The sequence below is a fragment of the Triplophysa rosa genome, linkage group LG25 (genome assembly GCF_024868665.1).
Source record: "Triplophysa rosa linkage group LG25, Trosa_1v2, whole genome shotgun sequence".
Lineage (NCBI taxonomy): Eukaryota > Metazoa > Chordata > Actinopteri > Cypriniformes > Nemacheilidae > Triplophysa > Triplophysa rosa.
The window spans coordinates 2,692,332-2,716,348 of record NC_079914.1 but is presented as its reverse complement, the minus strand read 5'-3'; the positions used below and the strand labels follow the sequence as shown (position 1 = coordinate 2,716,348).

The 24,017-nt window shown below is 41.1% G+C and overlaps 2 protein-coding genes across 2 annotated transcripts; both read left to right on the top strand.

Annotated features, from left to right (window-relative positions):
* LOC130549224 (uncharacterized) lies at positions 1-1,978 on the top strand. Its single transcript, XM_057326443.1, is given in 5 exon segments — positions 1-18; positions 168-546; positions 692-855; positions 1,062-1,118; positions 1,238-1,978. Coding segments are annotated over 5 exon segments (1,359 nt in total).
* An 8-nt stretch (positions 1,979-1,986) lies between these two features.
* Positions 1,987-22,102, top strand: LOC130549223 (serine/threonine-protein kinase pim-1-like). Its single transcript, XM_057326442.1, has 9 exons — positions 1,987-1,996; positions 2,072-2,170; positions 2,213-2,479; positions 2,644-2,738; positions 2,945-3,001; positions 18,744-19,119; positions 20,476-20,655; positions 21,357-21,445; positions 21,992-22,102. Exons 1-9 carry the CDS (start codon positions 1,987-1,989, stop codon positions 22,100-22,102), a joined length of 1,284 nt encoding a protein of 427 aa, XP_057182425.1.
* The last annotated feature ends 1,915 nt before the right edge of the window (positions 22,103-24,017 follow it).

Sequence of the window (24,017 nt, the reverse complement as noted above, 5' to 3'; positions counted from 1 at the left end):
ATGGATTACATCAGCATCGTAAGTAGTATCTATTATTCTTCAATTGAAAACATCTTCATCACTTTTTACATAGACAAAATTCTATTGTCTTCAAATTTTCCAACACGGAGAAAGATCTGTGTTTGAGAAGCCAACTGTATGCAATCATTCTGTTGTCTTTCTTCTAGCCGGATTATCCTGAGCCCCTTCCACGTGAGGTGGCTCTTCACAAGCTTGCCTGTGAGGGAAAATTCGCTCCTGAGATCGTCCGGCTCTTGGACTGGCAACTGTTTCCAGACCACTACATCATGGTCTTAGAGTACCCTTCTCCCTGCATGGATTTGCTTGATTTTACTTCGAGCAAAGGGGGAAAACTCAACGAGGACTTAGCCAAAGACATCATGTGGCAGGCAACCATGGCTGCTTACATGTGCTGCCAACGGGGAGTTTTCCATCATAATATCAAAATGGAGAACCTCCTCATAACAACAGACACCCTATTTGTCAAACTCATCAACTTTGGGTGCAGCGATTTACTTGAAACCTCAATTTACAAGACATTTATGGGTATGTTTGATCATTTCAGACACATCAATTACATTTGTATAAATAAGATGATGGCATTCAGATTCAGTGCTAGGCTCACTTTTAGAGGCTACAAAATACTGTGGAAACGTAAACAATTAAATGACATGAAATCTGTTTTCTTCAGGCACAAGAGACTATGCCTGCCCAGAATTTTTCAAAACGGGCAAGTACCATGGCAAGCCGGCAACGGTGTNAATCAATTGCTGCCAGTATGAGATCGGCAGAGAGCTGGGCCAAGGCGGTTTTGGAACCGTCTATGAGGGAACCCGTGTGCGGGATGGCGTGAAGGTTTGATTATTTTTCTGTCTTGTCCTCATTTTTAAATCTCTCACTATTGATCTTGTCAAACCGTAATGTATCCAATGTCCATGACGTTAGTGCTTTGATCTATTGAAACCTGACCAAACACGCTCTTTAATGTTGTAAATGTATTATAGTAAAGTTGTGTTCAGGATGAATGCTTACTGAAATCCATTGTTTGTTTTGTTGATCAGGTGGCAGTGAAAGTTGTCAGGAAGAACGAGCATGTAATGAAGGATTACATGGACATCGTAAGTAGCTTGTGTTATTATTCAACTGAAAACATTGTCATCGTTTTTGTACTACACAAACCTAAGTTTGGTCAAGACTGAGCTAAATCCTTGTTTGATAAAAATTGTCTTTCTTCTAGCCGGGTTATCCTGAACCCATTCCTCGAGAGGTCTATCTTCAGATGCTTGCCTGTAAGGGAGAACATGTTCCTGCAATCGTCCAGTTTCTGGACTGGCAGGACCGTCTGGACCACTATGTCATGGTCCTGGAGTGCCCTTCTCCCTGTGAGGACCTGTTGAGTTTCATGGTGCGCGCAGGAGGCAGACTCACCGAGAAAACAGCGAAGGATATCATGTGGCAAGCGACTGAAGCCGCTGAAATCTGCAGCATACGGGGAGTTTTCCATAGGGACATAAAATTGGAAAACTTCCTGATTAACCTGAACACGCTGGAGGTCAAACTGATCGACTTCGGGTGCGGTGATCTGCTTAAAAACTCAGCTTACACAGATTTTATGGGTATGTTTTATCACTTTCCTTTATGAACAGCAGTTTACATAAATGCTAGATGATTTTGCAGATATTGTGAGACATCACATTTATTGCACGCTAATCTGTTCTCCTCAGGCACAGAAATGTACTTCTGCCCTGAATTCTTCCATACGGGCGAGTACTATGGAAAGCCGGCGACGGTGTACTCGCTCGGGGTGCTGTTTTTCGCCATGTTGTGCGGAAATTTCCCCAGCGTCCATGACCTGGACCAGATAAATGAGAGGAGGTGGTGCAAAGACGGCTTGACTATAGGTGAGATCTTCATCAGACCAACTGTAGTTCTGAATGATAGAAAACAGAACGAGTGCTTTGATAAAAGAATTGAATAAGATGATGAATGATTGGAGGTGTGAAGTTTGAAGTGACATTCAGACGAACTCACGGTTTAAGATAATAATCGTCTCTTCTGTCTTTCTGAACAGAATGCTGCCGTTTGGTTGAAGACTGCCTGCAGTGGTATCCAGATGAGCGTATCGATCTGGAAAGGATCCGTTACCACGGGTGGTTTCAGGTACTGAGCGGTTTATGCACCTGACACCCAACAAAAAAGGGTTTTGATTAAGTTGTTGGTTTATTGCGAAATCTGGAAGTTGGCAAGTCGGTATATGTCAATATCATATATTTACTGTACACAATACACCACTTATATTATTGTTCGTTTCAGGACAAACATCCTGAAGATGACCTCCAGACTCCCGTCCGCTCTGGGAGCGATGATGTCATTCCGTATGCAGATGATGCTGGGTCTGACATTTTAATTCTTCACACTTCAAACGGTCAGTCTGAAGAGAAGCTGGTGGACAATGAGAATCCCGGTGTGATCATTCAGGGTGAGCTTACTTTCACAATCACAACACAATTTATCAAACAGAAATAGTCTATTTGTTTTTTTTAACAACAACAGTATATTTTATAAATATTGTTAAATAGTTTTAGGTAAATAAATAATGCTAATGTTTGGTGATTCATGTCTGCTGCATTTATCTTTGAACAGAAATCAATTGCTGCCAGTATGAGATCGGCAGAGAGCTGGGCCAAGGCGGTTTTGGAACCGTCTATGAGGGAACCCGTGTGCGGGATGGCGTGAAGGTTTGATTATTTTTCTGTCTTGTCCTCATTTTTAAATCTCTCACTATTGATCTTGTCAAACCGTAATGTATCCAATGTCCATGACGTTAGTGCTTTGATCTATTGAAACCTGACCAAACACGCTCTTTAATGTTGTAAATGTATTATAGTAAAGTTGTGTTCAGGATGAATGCTTACTGAAATCCATTGTTTGTTTTGTTGATCAGGTGGCAGTGAAAGTTGTCAGGAAGAACGAGCATGTAATGAAGGATTACATGGACATCGTAAGTAGCTTGTGTTATTATTCAACTGAAAACATTGTCATCGTTTTTGTACTACACAAACCTAAGTTTGGTCAAGACTGAGCTAAATCCTTGTTTGATAAAAATTGTCTTTCTTCTAGCCGGGTTATCCTGAACCCATTCCTCGAGAGGTCTATCTTCAGATGCTTGCCTGTAAGGGAGAACATGTTCCTGTGATTGTCCGGTTTCTGGACTGGCAGGACCGTCTGGACCACTATGTCATGGTCCTGGAGCGCCCTTCTCCCTGTGAGGACTTGAGCGCTTTCATGATCCGCAACGGAGGCAGACTCACCGAAAAACTAGCGCGACTTATCATGGAGCATGTGACAGAAGCCGCTGAAATCTGCTGCAATCGTGGGGTTTTCCACAGGGACATAAAAATGGAAAACCTCCTGATTAACCCGTGCACGCTCGATGTCACACTGATCGACTTCGGGTGCGGCGATCTGCTTAAAAACTCGGCTTACACAGAGTATATGGGTATGTTTTATCACTTTTCTTTCCTGTGAACAGCAGTTTACATAAATACTAAGATGATATCTTCAGATAGTGCCTCTGCTCACTTTTGAGACGTCACNACACGTCTCACCGATTCTATTCGATAAATCATAATGGGTTCATGTACGCCATGTGTTTCGTTGCATGAAAGTCAATCGCTTCGATCAAATGCCTTAGGCGTCGACCGTTGACGCCGTCCGCGATAGGTCTTATCGCAATTCGGTCTTATCCGTTACGTCGTCGCACTGATATTCTCAAATTGTACACTGTCCAACTTATATATAGCCTGTGTGTAATTCCAGATGTCAACCATACACGAAACCACGATTTATTTGGAATGGAATCGGTGAAATGCGTCAAGAGCGTATGTCGGCTCTGCAAGGGAATAGATGGTTGCAAAGCGCGTTCTAGTTATAAGTAATTAGTATCTTTGAAATACTGTATTACAAGCACCTTTAAAAAATGTTAAATAAAACTTCAATAATTTCAGGTAAGAGCTTTTAAATGTAAACAAAAACGTTAAATAGGTATATTTCAGCTAGATTTAAACACTAATTAATAATGAATTTGAAGTACTCTTTAAATGAGTTAGACAACATCTTAAACTTGAATTGGTCATGCACAGGGGAGAATATTGCCATTATCCTTTCAGTTTATTAATTTTTAAAATAGAACAACATGGAAAACCACTAATTAACTGATCTTTTATAAATATAAATAAAAACACATTAAAAAGAAACTACATTTATTTAAAGAAATATATAACCATGTTTAATACAGACTTCATATGTAAAAAAATAGTACATACAATTTAAAACACGTTAATGTTATTTTAATGGAAATCATCAATAAAAATGTTTTTAAGCAGACTTGCAGGAGCTAACCATATCGGGTCTGCGCCGGGGGATAAGGGCCATGTTTCCTGCATGTTCGGGGATGATTGAAAACGAGAAAAAAAAAACATACGAAATTAGCTTACGGCTTCTACACGTCAGACTCGCTGCTAAATTATCTTAAAGAGACATAGCAAGGCAGGGGTTACGGGAGCAAAGGGAGCTGGAGCGAGTCCCTCTCAAGTCACATCGTGAGCATAGTTATAGAAAAAAACAAGAGTCAAACAGTAGCGAGAATGTATAGCAATTTCTGTCAGCGAAGATTAAAGACTTCGTTGAATCTACCGCTGAGACTTTGAAGGCCTCGGGGGGGAAGGGAGCTCAGGTTGGGGCTGAAGGAGGGGCCGGCCGTCTGTCATCTGACATCAGGGATGTATGACGTAAGAAAAATGATAATTAGCTTACGCTCGTCTGTGCATGCATATGGTCTATAATATACTGAAACATACCAAAGTAAAGGGGATGACTGAGCTGGAGGAGTCCTCCCTCCAGGTCGTCGTCGAGCATGTTCTAAGAATACAACATAGATCAAAACAGTACCGTAAACAGTAGTTTATTTCTGTCAGCGAAAGAACAAGTCGCTCGGAAATACGTACCGATAAGATTGAAGGCCACGGGGGGGAGAAAGGAGAGCTTGGGCAGTTGCCCGAACAAGGGGACAGCCTCATCATCATTGCTCCGGTCGGGGTGCTAAAAGAACGCTAAAAAAACAAAAACATTAGCTACTTTCCGTCGTCTAAGGGAAGAAGGCTGGGAGAACTGGCTTTGAATGTTCTGAGGCTAAAGATGGCGCCGTTGGCTCTGGCATGCCTGTTTGTTGCTAGGTTTGATTTGTATTTTAAGTCAAGGAGTTTTATCACTGCTTGTCTATGATCGATGTTGAAGATTTTATTGACCAAAATATAAAGGAATCATGTACACATTACATTAACTCAACTCAACTTTATTTATATAGCGCTTTTACAATTTTCATTGTTACAAAGCAGCTGTACATGAGACATATTGACTATAAGCAAAATAATTAAAGTTGTACCTGCAAAAACAAGAAAAGGTTGAAAACACAGAAGACAGACATACCCACATACAAAACATTCCACACACACAATATGCACACGTACTAACACACATAGACATAGAGACACACACACGGATGCGCACGCACACACACACAACACACACACACGTACGTACACAGACAAGTACGCACACACACACACGCTCAGTGAGAGCACACATTTAGGATAAAGGAGAGAGAAGCACAGGTCAAATATAACAGACTATAAATTCCTATATGCAATATTAATTAAGTAAAACTTTAAAATTCTAAAGCAGCCCCCCCGGTCAGGCAGATAGTGCAAAAACAGTATGCAAACGGTGGCGAGGAACCCAAAACTCTGATCGAGAAAAAAAACCTCAGGAGAACCCAGGCCCAACCAGGGGATTCCAGTTCCCCTCTGGCAAAAGCTGCTGCCTCTGCACAAGCTCCAGAGAACTTGCACAACAAGGCTAAATAAAATAAATAAACTTAATAATAAAATAAATTATAGTTTAAGATTATCATTAATAATCTAATAGCATTTGAAGTTTTGTGGTGAAGACATGTCAAGAGACCGCGTCCTTCTTTATCCAGCTCTATCATCTCAGCTCTTGTCAGGTCCCACTTCCCATTCTCCGCTCTACCATCAGGTCAGGCCATGAACTGCATCCTGCTCGCTGTGGTAACCTTGGAACAATGAGACAAGACTGGCTGAGAGTAGAGTACTGTTCTGTACTTACAAAATAATGACATACACGAAAAATTCCAGTCAGGCTTTAGACCGCATCATAGTACTGAAACTGCGCTCGTTAAAATTACAAACGACCTGCTTATAGCATCAGATAAAGGTAACATCTCACTCCTAGTCCTGCGTGACCTATAGTGCTGCGTTCGATACTGTAGACCATAAAATACTTCTAGATCGCTTACACAATTATACCGGTATTCAGGGACAGGCACTACAATGGTTCAGATCTTACTTATCAGACAGACATCAATTTGTCCATTTAAATGGGGAATCATCAAATCTAACGCAAGTAAATTATGGATTACCTCAGGGATCGGTTTTAGGACCCTTGCTATTCTCCATATACATGCTGCCCCTTGGAAACATTATTAGAAAACATGGAATTAGCTTCCACTGTTATGCAGATGATACTCAGCTATATATCTCATCAAGACCAGATGATTCCTTCCAACTATCCAAATTGGCAGAGTGCATCGACGATATAAAGCATTGGATGACTTGTAATTTCCTTCTTTTAAATTCTAATAAAACAGAAATATTACTTATCGGACCAAAGACACGTGAGCAGAATATTTCGGATTATGACCTGCAAATTGAAGGCTGCACTGTTACTCCAACAAATACAGTTAAAGACCTTGGCGTTATATTAGACAGCAACCTGTCATTTAAAAATCACATCTCAAATGTCACAAAAACAGCCTTCTTCCACCTTAGAAATGTTGCCAAATTGCGAAATATTTTATGTGTGGCTGATGCAGAGAAGCTTATTCATGCATTTGTGACCTCAAGACTTGACTACTGTAATGCACTGCTTAGTGGTTGTCCTGCAGCATCAATAAACAAACTACAGTTAGTTCAGAATGCAGCTGCCAGAGTTCTAACCAGGTCCAGAAAATACGATCACATAACCCCAATGTTATCAACCCTTCACTGGTTACCCATTAAGTATCGTATTGACTTTAAAGTTCTTTTAATTACTTATAAAGCCTTAAATGGTTTAGCCCCTACCTACATAACAGAGCTTCTACCACACTACAACCCATCACGCTCTCTAAGATCTCAAAACTCCAGACTTTTGATAACACCTAGAATAACTAAATCCACCAAAGGGGGTAGAGCTTTCTCATACGTAGCACCTAAAATCTGGAATAGCCTCCCCTATACTATTCGAGGGTCAGACACACTCTCCCAATTTAAATCTAGATTAAAGACACATCTTTTCAGCCAAGCATTCACTAATACATAGCTAATGAACAGCAGCTACGCTAATTATTCTCTTTCTGTTTCTGCCCTCGCCTCGGGATGCCCATCCCGAGGTAGGGAGAGATTCCGCCAGGCCCAGATGAACGTCATATGCCCATCCACAACTAGAGATTACGCCAGCTACATCGGAAAATTCCGTGCCATCCTCCTGCGAGAGCCTGCGGACTGACTGACCATCCAGCTCCATCCAAGGCAATTCCATCACCACCCAAGAAAAAGGCGACCATCTGGCCGGCCCAGCTCAGACAATTCCATCCCCAACCGAGAGCAAAGACGGACTACCTGTCACATAAATGCTAAATTTACAATACTTGGTATTTAATGCTAAACTTACATCACACGACAGCAGTTTGAAGTTATGGCTGCACTCAGTGACTTTGATTGGAGGTAGCTGGGTGGGTGTTGTAGGGAGTGGGGGGGCTTGTTGGTTGTGGTTCGGGGCGTTTCATTTGTTGGGACTGTGTGGGTCTGGTCTGGTTGGTCTTGTTTTGTGGTCGATGTCGGACAACAGAGGAATAAAGTTAATTATGCCATTACTACTTTTCTTTGGTTGTTCCTCTGTTTTCTGTTGTTGATCTCGGAATGGGACCGGGTTGGACCTGCACGGTTTCGGCGGGTGGGGCTTCCTGGGTCACGGCTCGTGGGCTCTCCCTGTTCTTCGTGGACGCTTTGGTCGGGGTCACTGAGTACAGCTATGACACATCAGTGGAGATCTGGCCCTCCCGGCTGAGCCTGGTTTCTCCCGAGGTTTTTTTTTCTCCATTATTCAGCATTGGAGTTTGGGTTCCTCGCCACAGCAGAGCAGTGCAGAGCAGTGCAGTGTTGGCTTGCTCACCGGGAGACTGCATTTATTTATTTATTTATTAGATATTATTTATTATAATGATCTTGCTTGGTCTATAAACACCATGCCCTGTGCTGTGTTTTACTTTTCTGTGTTTTTCTTATTTGCTCCTGTAAAGCTGCTTTGGAACAATGCACATTGTGAAAAGCGCTATATAAATAAAATTGAATTGAATTGAATTGAATGATGTTTTTGTCCATCTTCAAAACTTCCTTCAGTAATTTGGATACCGCCTCTGGATTACTTGAGGCAGGGGTCTCTGGAACGTTCAAAATCCAGATGTTGGTGCGTCTCATCCTTCCCTCCATGTCGAGATTTTTCTCCCGTAGGCTAGTTATCTCGACCTCAAGTTTTCCCACTTTAGTTTGCAGCAAGGTAACTTCATCTGAACACGACGACAATCCGCGCTCCATTTCAGATATAGTTGTTTTTATCACGTCTACTTCGGAGCGGACTGCTGCCGTGTAATTCGCGGGTTCCACCTTTACCGCATGCAGGTCAAATTTAACCGCTTCAAATTCCTCGATTAACACCTTCTTAAGTTCCGACCGGAGCAGGCCCACAATATCCTCTTTCAACGAGGCAAGAATTTCGGCTTTCAGACCCGCTGCTGCCATTCTTTCTTCACCATCGTCTTTAGCGGGTGGTGAAGTCGAGCCCGCGGATGCAGGCCCTGTAGAAGCCGTACCTCCCGCAAATTTGTACTTTCGCAAGTTGTTAGCCATCGATGCACGATTTTCAGAGTCAGACGTGAAAAAACTTAAACTTAAAACAACAATTCGTAGCCTTTTGTGATTATTTGGTGCCTAATTAAAACTTTTAAACCAAATTTCAGCGGAGCACTACCAAGTCGCAGCCTACTCCATCACCAGCTAGCTCCGCCCCCCCTCTTTCATTCGAAATTTAATGAGATCGCATAGCCAGAGAGTAGTATATATGCGGGACATAGTGTCAAAATGATTGACAGGTATGATTGATGGGGTCATTGACCTTTAGGAGGATAGAGACATGAAGTACGCATCCTTCAGGTCGATTGTCATGAACCAGTCCTGACATCTGACGGACGTCAGGATGCGCTTCTGCGTGATCATCCTGAAAGGCAGCTATTGTCTAGGTGCCTGTTCAGAACACACAGACCCAAGATAGGGCGCAACCCCCCGCCTTTCTTGGGCCGCGCTCAAACCCGAGGCACCATGTAGCCAGCCGCGAGCGCCAGGAGAGGCAGTGCGGGCACTGCAACCCAACACTCACGGCGGCCCGGGAAAGCATGGCTGACATTTCGACATCCGGTTCTTCCTGGGCTTGACCCCCCGAGGGAGGGAGCCCGAGGAATCGTCGGATGGCAGTACGTCACGATGCTGCAAGAGACATCTCATCATCAAGCATCGTGTCCGAATACGTGATTGAGGAATAAGACGGCGGACCGTCTCCTGGGGAATGGTCAGACGAGCGAGTGAGCCAGTGGCTGGCGGATTATCGCTCACAGTAATCCTCATATCACCCTCGCTGCTTGCCGTAGCGGACGGCAGGGCTGTAAGTCCTGCCGCCACAGAACGGGGAGCAAACGAGGTGGTGGCTGAGTCCCGTGGGAACACAGCCACCCGTGACGCAACGTTTGAATCGTCACCGCCTACAGTGCGGACAGGTGGTATCCACAACGTCTGCCCCAGCATACTGGAAGCAGGCATCGTGTCCGTCCCCCTCCTCGATGAGTGTGTTGCACCTATGAGAACAGCGGGTCAAGCCACGCTGGAGAAATTTGCTCTTTTAGAATAGGAAATTTGCTCGAACACCTCCGGAACTGCCGTCTGAGACGCCCAGGGGAGAGTCACTGCAGGAAGGGACCGTCCGCTGTACCACGTCGAAGATTCCAGCAGCAAAATGATCACCAAAGATCGTAGAGAAGCTCACCAGATGCGTAGGCTCTGAAGAACAAAAGGTGAATGAATGAGCACGCCGGCTTCCCTCTTATACCCGGACATCCGGGGAGGAGTCCGGCATGCTAATTTCATTCGCCAATTTTCATTGGCCTTTTCTAAATACTCAGAAGATGATAGGTTCTCAAGACAAACCCCATTCTGTCGGTTCGACACAACGTCGAGAGACCGACAGAAAGGGAACCACATTTATGCAACTAACAGTGAAGTTGATGCACATAACAGAGATATTGTGTAAATTGTGCTCTGACACAGTTACTATAAATGCCCAAGACTTTGAGAGAAATGCTAAAACTGGTCAGATGGAGAAAAAAAGATGGGTTTCATTCAAGAGTTCACAGCAGTTCTTTAGAGAAATCTGCTGCATTAGAGAAATGTAGAAGCTGCTTTACTTGATGTATCATGTTTTAACATGGAATGTCTAACGTGCAAGATTGAACATGTGAACACAAATGTTGCAGTTGTATACAGACCATCATCATGTAACGTGCCATTGTTTAGAGAGAACTTGATTAATTTAATCAAATAAACTGTTTACCAGGTGGCAAAGTAATAATTGGAGATTTCAATGAAAACCTGCTCTGTGATGTCATGCAGCAGAGTTTGGTTTCACTCAAATAGTTGAAAGTGCAAGAACTGAAAATGGCACATTGATTGACCATGTTTATATGAAAGATATTGAGTTGAATAAAATAAAGATTGATATCATGCCCACATACTTCAGCTATCATGACTGCATTGCGCTGAAGTGCTTACTATAAGGAAATCATCCATCATAATGGGTAGAGGGGGATACAGGGGTGTAACTGTGTGAGGACGGCCCCTGTGGGAATTCATGGTGCCTTGGTTAAGTCTTTTATTTTTAAATACTTTACAGTTAAGTTTGTCTCTTGTCTCATTGCTCCCTTTAGTTTTCTTGTCCCATGTTGTCCAAGAGACTTCACACCTCATGGCCACCATGCACCGGAGCCTTCCCACAACATGGACACCATGTGCTACAGCTTTCCTATAGCCACCACATGCCAGAGACTTCACACCTCATGGCCACTACATGCCAAAGCCCTCTTACGTCATGGTCTTACTTGTCCCACACATGCTGCTGGATTCATTATCATTGTATTGATGGTTGTCAGGAGTCACCCTTAAATGGGGCAGTAGGAAGTATGGAATTTCCGATAGCATGTGAAGGCAGCATCAGACAATGGGATTTTTTTAAGTGTTTGTACCATTAGAGGGTGTTCAAGTGATAGTTCACCCAAAATGTATTTGACTTTCTTTCTTCCGCAAAACATAAAATAAGATATTTTGAAGGTTGTTGGTAATCAAAACTATTGGTTCCCATTGATTTGCACTGCATGAACACAAAACCAATGCAATTTTTGGTTACCAACATTCTTCAAAATAAATTATTTTGTGTTTTTCAGAAGACATTTTTGAAAGGTTTGAAATGGGTGAACTATCCCTTCAAGGCCATGTACATTTTCATGTTTGATAAGATTAAGGAACACTAATTGTAATGTTTTGTACATTTTCAATTTTTCTTACTCACTCACTCATTTAGTTTTTATCAATATCTTGATTTAACTTTTATTTTTAGATTTCTTTTGTGAAATGTTTAGCGATTTTTTATATGCTTTTGTTATTTTCTTTTTCAAATGCTGCTATATAAAATTTATTAATTTTTATTTTAGTTTTTGTTATAATTATAGTGCTTTAAATTTAGTTTATTTCTGAGACAACATATTCATTTTTCATGTAGTGCATTTTTTCCATATTATTTTGGCTAATATTTGATTTGATTTCAATGAACCGAAATATTTTCAAAGCTTTTTGTTAACTAAAATTACCTTGGACTATCACTACACTATTTGCATTGCTGAAGAAGAGAATTCCAGCCCCACTCTGCATTCAAATCTCCGCCATCCTTCAAACATTCCTACTAAAGATAAAACAAAGCCAACAACAGACTGAGCGCCTGATCCATAAAAGTGCAGTTCATCTACATGTATTACATCACCCACAGTTGTGTTTGTAAAAAGTTCATCTACAAGTATTACAACATCATCCGTGTTGGTAAAGCTTCCTGCTATGACCTTAGTGCCTATTTCATTGTTTTTATGTCAAAAACTGGACTAAGCATTTATATGATGTAATATAAATTGTAAAATGGGTGTTTCCTGCAATAACCTTAGTTTAATTGTTTTTTCTTTTGTCAAAAGCTGGAAAATGCTATAGTGCAAGATCTACTACCTCAGTCCCAAATCATTTTTGATTCCGCTGCTTCAGTCAAACCATAAGTGATCTTCTGGCACAGCACAGTTCCGAGTTGTCTTTATTGCTGCAACCTCCAAGTGTTCTTCATTGCTGGTGGTCCCATCAAGTTTCAACACTGTCAGCAATGTTTCTGCAGAGGTATAAAGGTACGTACAGACCGGAACGATAATCGCACGCATTTATCGGCATTGTTTTTCGGCGTTCATATCCAAACAATTTTCACTGGCGATGAGCCGAGTGAACGTGCAAATTCACTCCCTCTGACATAGTTTAATGAAAAACAGAAACACCCCAGTACACAAGGTGGCGCTGCGCAACTTTATGCATTCTGACACTCGCTTGTCACACAGAAGAAGAATTCATCTCGTTTCCTCTTTGTCAATGTGTGCTTCTCAATTCTTATTTGTGCATCCTCCTTTCCTTTCCTCACTTCCTTTCCTCGCGTCTTAGCTCCACCCCTTCAGGATGCGAGGGAAAGGAGCAAGGAAAAGATGCGAGGATGGAGGAATTAAATCAAGTGAAATGGCATATCCTTGCTCCTTTTAGCATCACTTCAAAGCGTCGTCAATTAATGATGACTGCACACTTTGCACATTAAAAATATAAAAAGTTAGTTAGATATTAACTAACTAGAGACACGATAAATGTGTACTTCACGTAGATTGTAAACTATTGATATGTGTTAAGAAATGTTAACTGGATTGGGCCTAAAATTAAGGGGTACGTTAGACAGGCTTTTGGGAAAGTTAGCATTAACACACTACATTTTACACAAAACTGCAGTTAACATGTAGTTGAATCACAGAAAGTAATTCTGTACACATGATAGGTCCGTTTTGTTTTTGGCGTGCCTCATTTTGGATCAGTGAAGAAACAACTTTTTGCATTCTGTTTAATTTGCATAGGTGGGGTATAAATTAAGTGACCGAGGCGTATTCACCACCATTAACCGAAAGAACTAATTTTCGCGGAAAGAAGAGGAGTTTACCTGAGTTTGCCCGAAGAAGCAATTTCTCCATGTTCCTTGTCTCTCCACAGAAATCTATGAAAATGCATCTCTAGATCTTCCAACCACAAAGAATTGTACATTTTTTGGATGTCACCAAAGGCTGCATGAACACCTCGTCTGAACTTGAGAAGGACTACTCGAATTGGATTGAGAACATCAGGCCCCTTCAAAAGTAGGTCATTCATGCTGATTCCCTTACACTTTTGACTGCTATTGACTGTGGGTTTGGTGCTACTAGGTGACTTATATACCATACTGGTCCTTTCCAGCTAGTGATGATCTTTTTGGTAAATTTCTTTTCTGCTCCCCTTTCTATCATTTCATGGACTTGTGATGTATATGCTACTTGCCACTCTGGTTCTTTCTTGAGTTGCTTCTCCGTCTTAAAGAAACTTGCCTCTACTATGCTACTGTTATTAGGTAAAGAACTTGGATCTTCAATCCAAGGATACTTTGTGTCCCAATGAGGTTTTTCACTGTGTTCATCTGCTCTCACATAGGTAAGTCCTTTTTTTATGACTTCCAATTCTCTTTCCTCACTTAAAGTCATTTCCTTGCCTCCAGGTTGACAATTACAGCATCAACATATTCCACACTTAGGTTCACCGGCCGTTCCTATGCTGTCCCTTTCCACCACTCCAGGAACTCTTTGCCAGCAAAGTTAGTTACTGCTCTGTACTCTTGTGCTTCTGATATTTCTTGATATTTCACTGCGGAGACTCTTGTGGAACGAGCGAAATGTGTTTCAGACTTATACACAGCTACATCTATCCTTTCAAAGAGATTTGGATGTGCTCCACCAAGGGTTTTCCCTAATGGGCCATCCCACAGTACAAGATCTCCAATTACTTTTATTCTCTATGGAACAAGTCTTCCTTTACGATGACTAATGAGTCGATCAATGGTCTTTGGTCTTTTCAAATCGTCAGGTTTAATTTCTGGGAAGAATTTCTTGAATTGCTCTGGCTTCACTTCTTTATGCACTTCAGCAATTTTCTCCAAACCGTAGCAAACAAGTTTGTGAGCTTTTTCTGTGCCTTTGGATGTCTTGACCCCCACCTTGAGAAAGTATCTATGTTCATTCTTTTGACCCCATGAACGACCAATGTATCCTTTTCACTCCTCAGATTTAATCTTTTGGCAGCTTCTTGGGTAATGTAGTTTGTATCTGACACGCTCTCCTGAATTTTTCAGCCACCTCTTTTGAAAGTTCATATATGAATTTTTCTTGATCCTCTGTGAACTGCCTCTTCACATTAGACCTTCCTCCTTTGACAGTATCGTTCCTTTTGGAATCTCCCTTCTGGCAAAGAAAGAAATGATGTCCGGAGAATCACTCCTTTAACAATCCCTGTTCCTATACAGATAGTTATCTTTACATTCATCATCTTCTCCATGACATATTAAACACCTTTTGCATGCCCCCAGCTTTTCCACAGCATCCAGCTTCTCACCAGGTTTCAGCTCTTTGAACCGCTTACAGAAGAATATCTTCTCCCGGTGCCTTTCATCTCCGCAGCGCAGACGACGCATCCGCCTCTCCCTGTTGATCGTGTGGTAGCATACTTTTCCATATAAAGGGGTTTTATTTCCGACTTCTCACCTACTCCCAGCTGTTCTAATTTCTCTAGGATTTCTTCTTGTGTTTTCAGAAACTTTAGAAGTTCATCAAAGTGACTGTCTGGAGTAACGCCACTTAATGGGTTGACCATGAAAACAAGCCAGTCTCTTTTCATGTCATCAGGTAGCTTACTTTCTATTGACTTAATCACCAAAGGATTTTTAATGGCTCCTATGTTGCCAAGCTTTTTGAGGTCATCCAAGGCTTTCTCTATGCTTTGAATTAAATCAATGATTTTCCTCGAGTGATTTGCTCTTAAAAGTAGGGATTTTTTCCATATCTTCAACTATTTCCAAAGCAATTGTGGACTTATTTCCATACCTGTTTTCCAGTACTCGGAAAACGTCTTCAGCAGTGTTATAGGTTGACAATCGAAGGTCTTTACACATTCTGTCGTCTATGCTGTCTAAAAGTTGGATCTTCTTTACTTCAACTGAGCCAGTTGGTTCCCCTTGCTTTTGCAGACTTTCCCAATCCTTCTTCCATTGATGAAAATCTCTTTCGCATCCACTGAATTTGGGTAAACTGATTGGTTTTACCCTCACTGTTGGTTGTAGTTGTGGAGCTGACATAGATATCTGGTGCACTCCCATTGTGCTAAGATAAATGCCACTCTCCTTCCCTCTAGGTATATGCTGCATGCTTTCAGATCATTCAATCTAGCTTCCATACTGGTTTTTTCTATAGTTGGAATCCACATTTCCCTGTTAGAACTGTGATTACACCTTGAATATTTTCCTTTGCACCATTTAGCTGGAACTCGAATCCATTTCTGTTTAGAGCGACAACAGGTATTTTAGCAGATCTATCACAAGCTATTTCTGCTTCTTGAATTGCTGCTTCCATCTCACTTTACCCGTATCTTGACCATAAATTGGACAGGACGATTTCTCTGACCTCTTCCAACATTGCTTCACATTCATGGATTGTCTTGTCCAAGTCAGTTTGCTGCTGCTTACTCAATTCAGCTTCTTCAACACATTCCAGATCAGCTTCAATGTCTGCTAACAATCCAGCTCTGTATCTATCGTTTGTCTCATCAACACTCCTTTCTTCAGAACTGAGTTTTTTGAAGCTTTGTATTATTTTCATCTGTGACGATGAGTAATCCAGGCAGAGAAGCGGATCCAAGTGCAGTTGGAATTTAATGAAAATAATACAAGATAAAACAAACCAAGGTAATCCACAGAACATAGGAGGCACAAAAAGAAAGCATGAAACAAAGACAGACCCCAAACAAAGGAAACACTAGGGTTTATATACACTGGGATAACAAGGAAACAAGAAACACCTGGGGAAACTAATTAACAAGAAAAACTACAAAGGACTACAAACATGGCACACAACAGGAAGTGACAGAAAAGTTCACAAAGATAGGGGAAACACGGACTGGGATCGTGACAACAACTGACAAGTTACACGGTGGTTACCAACTCATTCATTTCAGCTCTGCCCAAACTTGTATATTTGTATACTTGAATATTATTTATGGTGTTTGCCAGGATATCCTTCTGTAACTTGTTGGTTAAAAAGATGAACAGATCCTTTTGTTGAAAATTGTGAGTGAAATTTGTCCATTTTCAGTATTGTGTAGGAGTCATGAATGTAACGTTAAGTGTTGATTATTTCATGAATATTCTTTGATTGAATTGATCTTGTGTGTTTGTCACTACAGAGTTTCAGGAAAGCCAGGAAACTCTCACCTGTGACCTGGAGATCCTCAGCACTCAGGATCCAGTCCTTTCTGAGCCCGTTTTGCAGTTGCATTTTGGGTCAGACTCGACTTATGATGCTGTTCAGGATACAGTCACTATCGAGTCGGACTGGGAGGAAAAGTTGGAATGGGATAAGGAAATCCAGCCAGCATCAGCCGGTCTGGCTGAGGAGTAGATGGAGGAAGATGAGGAGCCCAGTGTGTTCATTCAGGGTGAGTTTACTTCCATAATCTCAACATAACACAACGTACACCAACACACTTCTGCCCATATGTACACAAATATTGTTAAAATAGTTTTGGATGAAGTATCGATAATGTTTGGTGTTTTGTCAATTTCATGTCTCTTTTAATAGAAATCGAGTCATGCCGGTGTGAGATCAGTGACATGCTGGCTGAAAGCACTTTTGGAGCCATTTATGAAGGGACCCGGGTGAAGGATGGATTGAAGGTTTGATTTTTACTTACAGTAACTACGTAACAAATAGTCTTGTGCTCAGCTATTTAATATCTCACTCTGTCTTTTACACACCTCTGAATGTCTGAATCTTATGTCCAGTTTTCCTGTTTTATGTATTTCTTATATGTCTGCTCAGGATGAATGCTTTAAATCAGTGGTTCCCAAACTGGTGTACGCCTACCCCCGGGGGTACGCCAAGTGACGGAGGGAGTACGTGAACAAAATCCTGAAATCTACTGTTTACTTAATTATAACGCACCTTGCAATCAACCAGTCATGTTTTTCTCACAAGCTAAATATAAAGACGTGCTCCCTCTAGTGTACACAAAGCAAAATAGTAGTCACGTAGTGCCATAAAAGGTCAAATTCATGACATCCAATCACAAAATATGCGTCCACTCATGCGTAAGCGCACGTCTTCACGTACCGCATGTAATTCGACTGCACGCGGCTTGGAACGAAGCAACAACTGCTTGTTAAATTAAAATGGATAAGTGGTTGCAAAGATTTAGGCCCGCAGCCACAGAAAGAAAATTGACTACCAGCAGCTCGGATGATCCACAGTCCTCTGACCACACCCCGGGTCCCTCCAACAGCACTTCGGCTGCAGGTGTAAATCAACCACCCGCTCCGGTTGACACCGACACAGATAGCGATGCATCGGAGACTACAGCGTCAACTCAGGTTCAGCAGTTCACAGAAAGAACATCAAAAAGGCGTAAATATGATGAGAAATACATTTCATATGGATTTACTTACATTGGCAGTGACGAAACTCCCAAACCACAGTGCGTTATATGTGCAAAAGTACTCTCTCATAACTGCATGAAGCCAGCGTTTTTGCGCAGGCATTTAGAAACAAAGCATGCGACTTTGAAAAATAAACCGCAAGAGTTTTTCGAAAGACAGTTAAGACAACTCGGGAGTATTAAGGCCCTTATAACAGCGTCAGAAAACCTTAATAAGAAAGGACTGGAAGCATCCTACATGGTGAGTTACAGAGTGGCTATTGTGGAGAATGTAATTCTTTTATTATTAATTCTATTATTTATATATGAGTCATATATAATTTATTGTTTGATAAAAGAAAATTACATGCATTTAAAATGCAAATAAAAAAATGTTTGAGACCACAATTGTGACTGTAAGAAAGGGGGTACGCAGAATTATTTTAAATCCCTGGGGGGTACGCCGTTGTAAAAAGTTTGGGAACCACTGCTTTAAATGAAATGATTTAACTGGAAATCCTTGTTTCACTGCCACCTGATCAACAAAACAACCGTGTCAATACGTCTAAGCATCTGGATTATATCAGCATCATAAGTACCTATTATTCTTCAATTGAAAACATCTTTTTACATGCACACATTTCCACCGTCTTCAGTTTTTCCAAACTCTGTGTAATGATGCTATTGTCTTTCTTCTAGCCGGGTCATCCAGAGCCTCTTCCACGTGATGTGGCTCTTTATATGCTTGCCTGTAAGGGAAAAATCATTCCTGAGGTTGTCCAGCTCTTGGACTGGCAGGTGTATCCGGACCACTACGTCATGGTCCTGGAGCGCCCCTCTCCTTGCGTGGATGTACGTGATTTTGCTACGAGCAACGGGGGAAAACTCACCCAGGAGTTAGCCAAAGACATCATGTGTCAGGCGACCACAGCTGCCTACAAGTGCTGCCGACGGGGGGTTTTCCACCGTGATATCAAAATGGAGAACCTCCTCATAACAACAGACACCCTATACATCAAACTTATCGAATTTGGGTGCGGCGATCTCCTTACAAGGTCATCTTACAAGACGTTTATGGGTATGTTTATACACCCGACACATTTTCTGCATTTGTTTTTTGCTGTTGGTTTTTTCTGAAATCTGGAAAGTCAATACGTCAATATAATGCATCTAGACAATACACCACTTATATTTATTTCAGGACAATATCCTGCTGACGGCCTCCAGACTCACATCCACTTTAATGAGGACAAAGAGGATGATCAGAAGCCCAGTGTGAGAATTGCAGGTGAGTTTACTTTCATAATTCCCAACATAACACAACGTATAAGACTGATATAGATTCACTCCTTGATTCTGATTGGTCAATAGCTGTGTTTTATTCACACAATGATTCTGTGTAACAACACTTTAAAGTATTTTACATGTTTAACAAATATTGTTAAATAGTTTTAGGTGAAGTATTGCTAATGTTTGGTGATTCATGTCTGCTGCATTTCTCTTTTAATACAAATTAATTGCCGGCAGTATGAGATCGGCAGAAAGCTGGGTGAAGGCGGTTTTGGAGCCGTCTATGAAGTGTCTGCAGGGTGGATTAGTTTTTTGATATTTTTCTCTGTCTTGTGCTCATCTTCTTTTTAAACCTTAATGTATGCAGTGTTCAGGACTTCAGTGCTTGATCTATTGAAACCTGACCAAACTTGCTCTTTACTGTTGTAAATGTATTATAGCACAGTTCTGTTCAGGAGGAATGTTTACACAAATCCAGTTTTTGGTTTTGTTGATCAGGTGGCAGTGAAATTGGTCAAGAAGACCGAGGATTATATCAACATTGTAAGTAGATTGTGTTATTATTCAATTGAAAACACCTTCATAGTTTGTTTGAGACTGAGCTAAATCCTTGTTGGTTAAACACCTTCATCTATTCGTGACAAACAATTGTTTTTCTTCTAGCCGGGTCATCCTGGGCCTCTACCACGAGAGGTCGGTCTTCATATGCTTGTCTGTGAGGGAGAACATGATCCTGTAATCGTCCAGTTTCTGGACTGGCAGGACTATTCGGGCCACTTTATCATGGTCCTGGAGCGCCCCTTTCCCTTCATGGATGTGACCTGTTTCGTGAATAACAATGGAGGCAGCGTGACAGAGAACATCACGCAGGATATCATTGGGAAAGCGATTTATGCGGCTGAAATCTGCTGCAAATCTTGTTTTCCACAGAGACATAAAACTGGAAAACCTCCTGATTAACCCGGACACGCTGGAGGTCAAAATGATTGACTTCGGGTGCGGCGATCTGCTTAAGAGATCAGCTTACAAGGAGTATATGGGTATGTTTAAAAACTAAGATGATGATTTTCAGATATTTTCTGATAGTTCTTCTGCTCACTTTTGAGACAACACATTTTTTCACACGTTAATCTGTTTTCTTTTGGCACAAGGATCTACATGTGCCCTGAATACTTTGAATGGGACGAGTGCTATGGAAAGCTGGCGACGGTGTACTCGCTGGGCGTGCTGCTATTCGCCATGGTGTGCGGGAAATTTCCCACCCATTTTGACCTGCACCCGATCAACGAGAAGTCATGGAGTAAAGACTGCTTGACAGAAGGTGAGAACTTCATCAGACCAACTGTAGTTCTGAATGATAGAAAACAGAACAAGTACTTTGATAAAATAATTGAATAAGATGATGAATGAGAGTTTAAAGTGACATTCAGATAAACTCACAGATTAAGGTAATTGACAGGGAACGCTGGGGGAAACATGGACAGAGGACCCAAGTGCAGACAGCGGGTAAGGGATTAACAAACAGACTTTAATTATAAAATACAAAACATGAAACAAAAGCCCACGAGGGGGTAACACAACAAAACAGCAAGGGTAATAACAAGAAGTAAACAGGAACATAGACTAACTACTCTAAACGAGACAAGACTAAATACAATACTAGACATAAACTACAACTAACTAAACTGGACAACACAGCAATACAGACCGGGAGGGTGACGACGGGCAAACAAGGCAAAATGAACCGACACAAGACAGAAAACACAAGGGCATTATATAAGGGAACAAATCAAGAGGGAACAGCTGACGGGCATGAAACAATAACGATCAATAATGAGGAGACAAGAAGGTGGGAACAGAGACGAGACCGGAGGGAGTATGGCGAGCCATAAGGGCCAAAATTACCTCCCTCTACGTGAAACATGAGGTTCTGTCATGGCTCTGCCTCATCTTGTCATCTTTTTCTTGGTCTTGTGGCAGAACCATGACAGTAATAATCGTCTCTTCTGTCTTTCTGAACAGAATGCTGTGATTTGATTGAAGCCTGTCTGCAAGAGGATCCAGATGATCGTATTGATCTGGATGAGATCCTTGAACACAAGTGGTTTCAGGTACTGACATGTTTATTCACCAGACACATTTTCTGCATTTGTTTTTTGTTGTTGGTTTAATCTGAAACCTGGAAGTTGGAAAGTTTATCATATATTTAGACAATACAGCACTTATATTACTGTTTATTTTAGCAGGAAGATCCCGCAGATGGCCTCCAGACTCCCGTCCACGTGATGATGTCATTGAGAATTCAGATGATGCTGGCTCTGACTTTAATGATGATGGGGAGGTTATAATACAGCAGACCTCAGTTGTTAGTGTGTCAGGCATTGTAAACCTGGCCTTTAAATGTCTTAAAAAGTATTCAATTTAGATTCTACGGGTCTTAAATATTTGTCTCATTTCCGCAAAAAATCTTTCAGTCTGACAGTCCTAAGATTTTTCTCCCCGCAATATTACTGCATCGTCACGACTCAGAGAGAACTGAGGTCGCAGAATACAGGTTGAAGTAGCAGACAGCTAGTTAACTGCATCCTAGCTAAATTGTTTAAATGCAAGCTTTATAAAAATGGCTAGAATGATGATTGTTCTCGTGGTGGTTAAAGCCGGTGCCTGGAAATGTCTACGAGGCAAACTGTGCCGTTTGTCGGAGATGTTTTAAACTCTGTATGAGCATCGAGGTGGTGGAATCACACAGGCACAGAGGAAAGCAATGAGCACGCGAAAGACCTCCAGCATATTGCAAGGTTTTCCAATCTTTTTAAAAGCGGGGTTAACGTTACAATCGGCTGGATGTACATATCTCGCACATTAAAGGTCAACAGTCACAGAAACTCCAAGTGACAAAGAAGGGATGGGTTTATCTCACTTATGTCTTTCTAACCTTCAAGGCAAAGACATCTTATTCAATTGTATTCTACTTTACCATATTAGAAAAATGTTTACCACTTTTCTATACCCTTAATGCATCCCTTCTTCTGTCATATAATAGTCATACACATCTTACTTTCTGTCACATAATGATCTCATATGCATTTAGAAAATTAATAGCTGTTCTTTGTTAAAGCAAAGGCAGAAACCGCATGATTCAAAGGAAAATTTACTGCATCCTGCTTCTCTGAGCAATACTGAAAGACCCAACAAGGACTCAGAAAACTGTACTGCATGTTTGGAATGTGAAGTTACTTTACACAGTATGTGTATTTGTACGTTATCCACATTGTATTTGGTTTCATATTGGTGTCAATAAAGTACCGTAGTAGCCTGTACCATCTGATTTTTATTCAGATTAGCAGCGTTATTTAAAACAAGTGCAAAACTTTTTCATTTACCTTGTCATTGCACCTCAATCACTTTTAACAGTTTAACAACTTTATGAGGTGACTCTAGTATTTCATACTAACATTAAATGTGTTAACAAATAAAGAATCATAATACAATAAAACAATTATGAAATGAAAGCAGTAGGCCTATGTTAGATCAGTCGTTCTCAATCCAGGGGGCCTAAAGCGTTACAATAAGATAAAAAAATAAATAAACCTTACAATCATGATATTTCTTGTTTTGATTCAACATCACAACAGTTTTTTCTATTTGAACAATAGGCTCCCCATACAGTTTTATACATGTGATGTAGTTATTGTTTATTTATATTATTTTACATCATCTATATTATCTACATTATTTTGGGATAAAAAAACTACTTATCCTTGTCCAGTAAATCATGAACACCCGGGAATAGATATATATCTAAATCACAAAAGACACTTGGTTTTATATACACTATATTGCCAAAAGTAATACAGCACAATTCATTTGATAGTGCGTCGCACGGGGTGGTTAAAATACAGCACAATACATTTGATAGTGCGCCGCACGGGGTGGTTAAATACAGCACAATTCATTTGATAGTGCGTCGCAGGGGGTGGTTAAAATATAGCAGAATTAATTTGATAGTGCGTCGTACGGTGGTTAAAATACAGCACAATTCATTTGATAGTGCGTCGTACTGGGGTGGTTAAAATACAACACAATTAATTTGATAGTGCGTCGTACGGGGTGGTTAAAATACAACACAATTAATTTGGTAGTGCGTCGTACGGGGTGGTTAAAATACAGCACAATTCATTTGATAGTGCGTCGTACGGGGTGGTTAAAATACAGCACAATTCATTTGATAGTGCGTCGCACGGGGTGGTTAAAATACAGCACAATACATTTGATAGTGCGCCGCACGGGGTGGTTAAAATACAGCACAATTCATTTGATAGTGCGTCGCAGGGGGTGGTTAAAATATAGCAGAATTAATTTGATGTGCGTCGTACGGGGTGGTTAAAATACAGCACAATTCATTTGATAGTGCGTCGTATGGGGTGGTTAAAATACAGCACAATTCATTTGATAGTGCGTCGTATGGGGTGGTTAAAATACAGCACAATTCATTTGATAGTGCGTCGTATGGGGTGGTTAAAATACAGCACAATTCATTTGATAGTGCGTCGTATGGGGTGGTTAAAATACAGCACAATTCATTTGATAGTGCGTCGTATGGGGTGGTTAAAATACAGCACAATTCATTTGATAGTGCGTCGTATGGGGTGGTTAAATACAGCAAATCATTTGATGTGTCGT

Bases quoted from the DNA above. Each gene is read 5' to 3' on its own strand.
- LOC130549223 (XM_057326442.1), top strand. The intron at 2,171-2,212 runs GTTTATGCACCT...GTTTTGATTAAG, and splicing joins GTGGTTTCAGGTACTGAGCG to TTGTTGGTTTATTGCGAAAT. The intron at 19,120-20,475 runs TGGGTATGTTTA...ATCTGTTTTCTT, and splicing joins GTCATCTTACAAGACGTTTA to TTGGCACAAGGATCTACATG.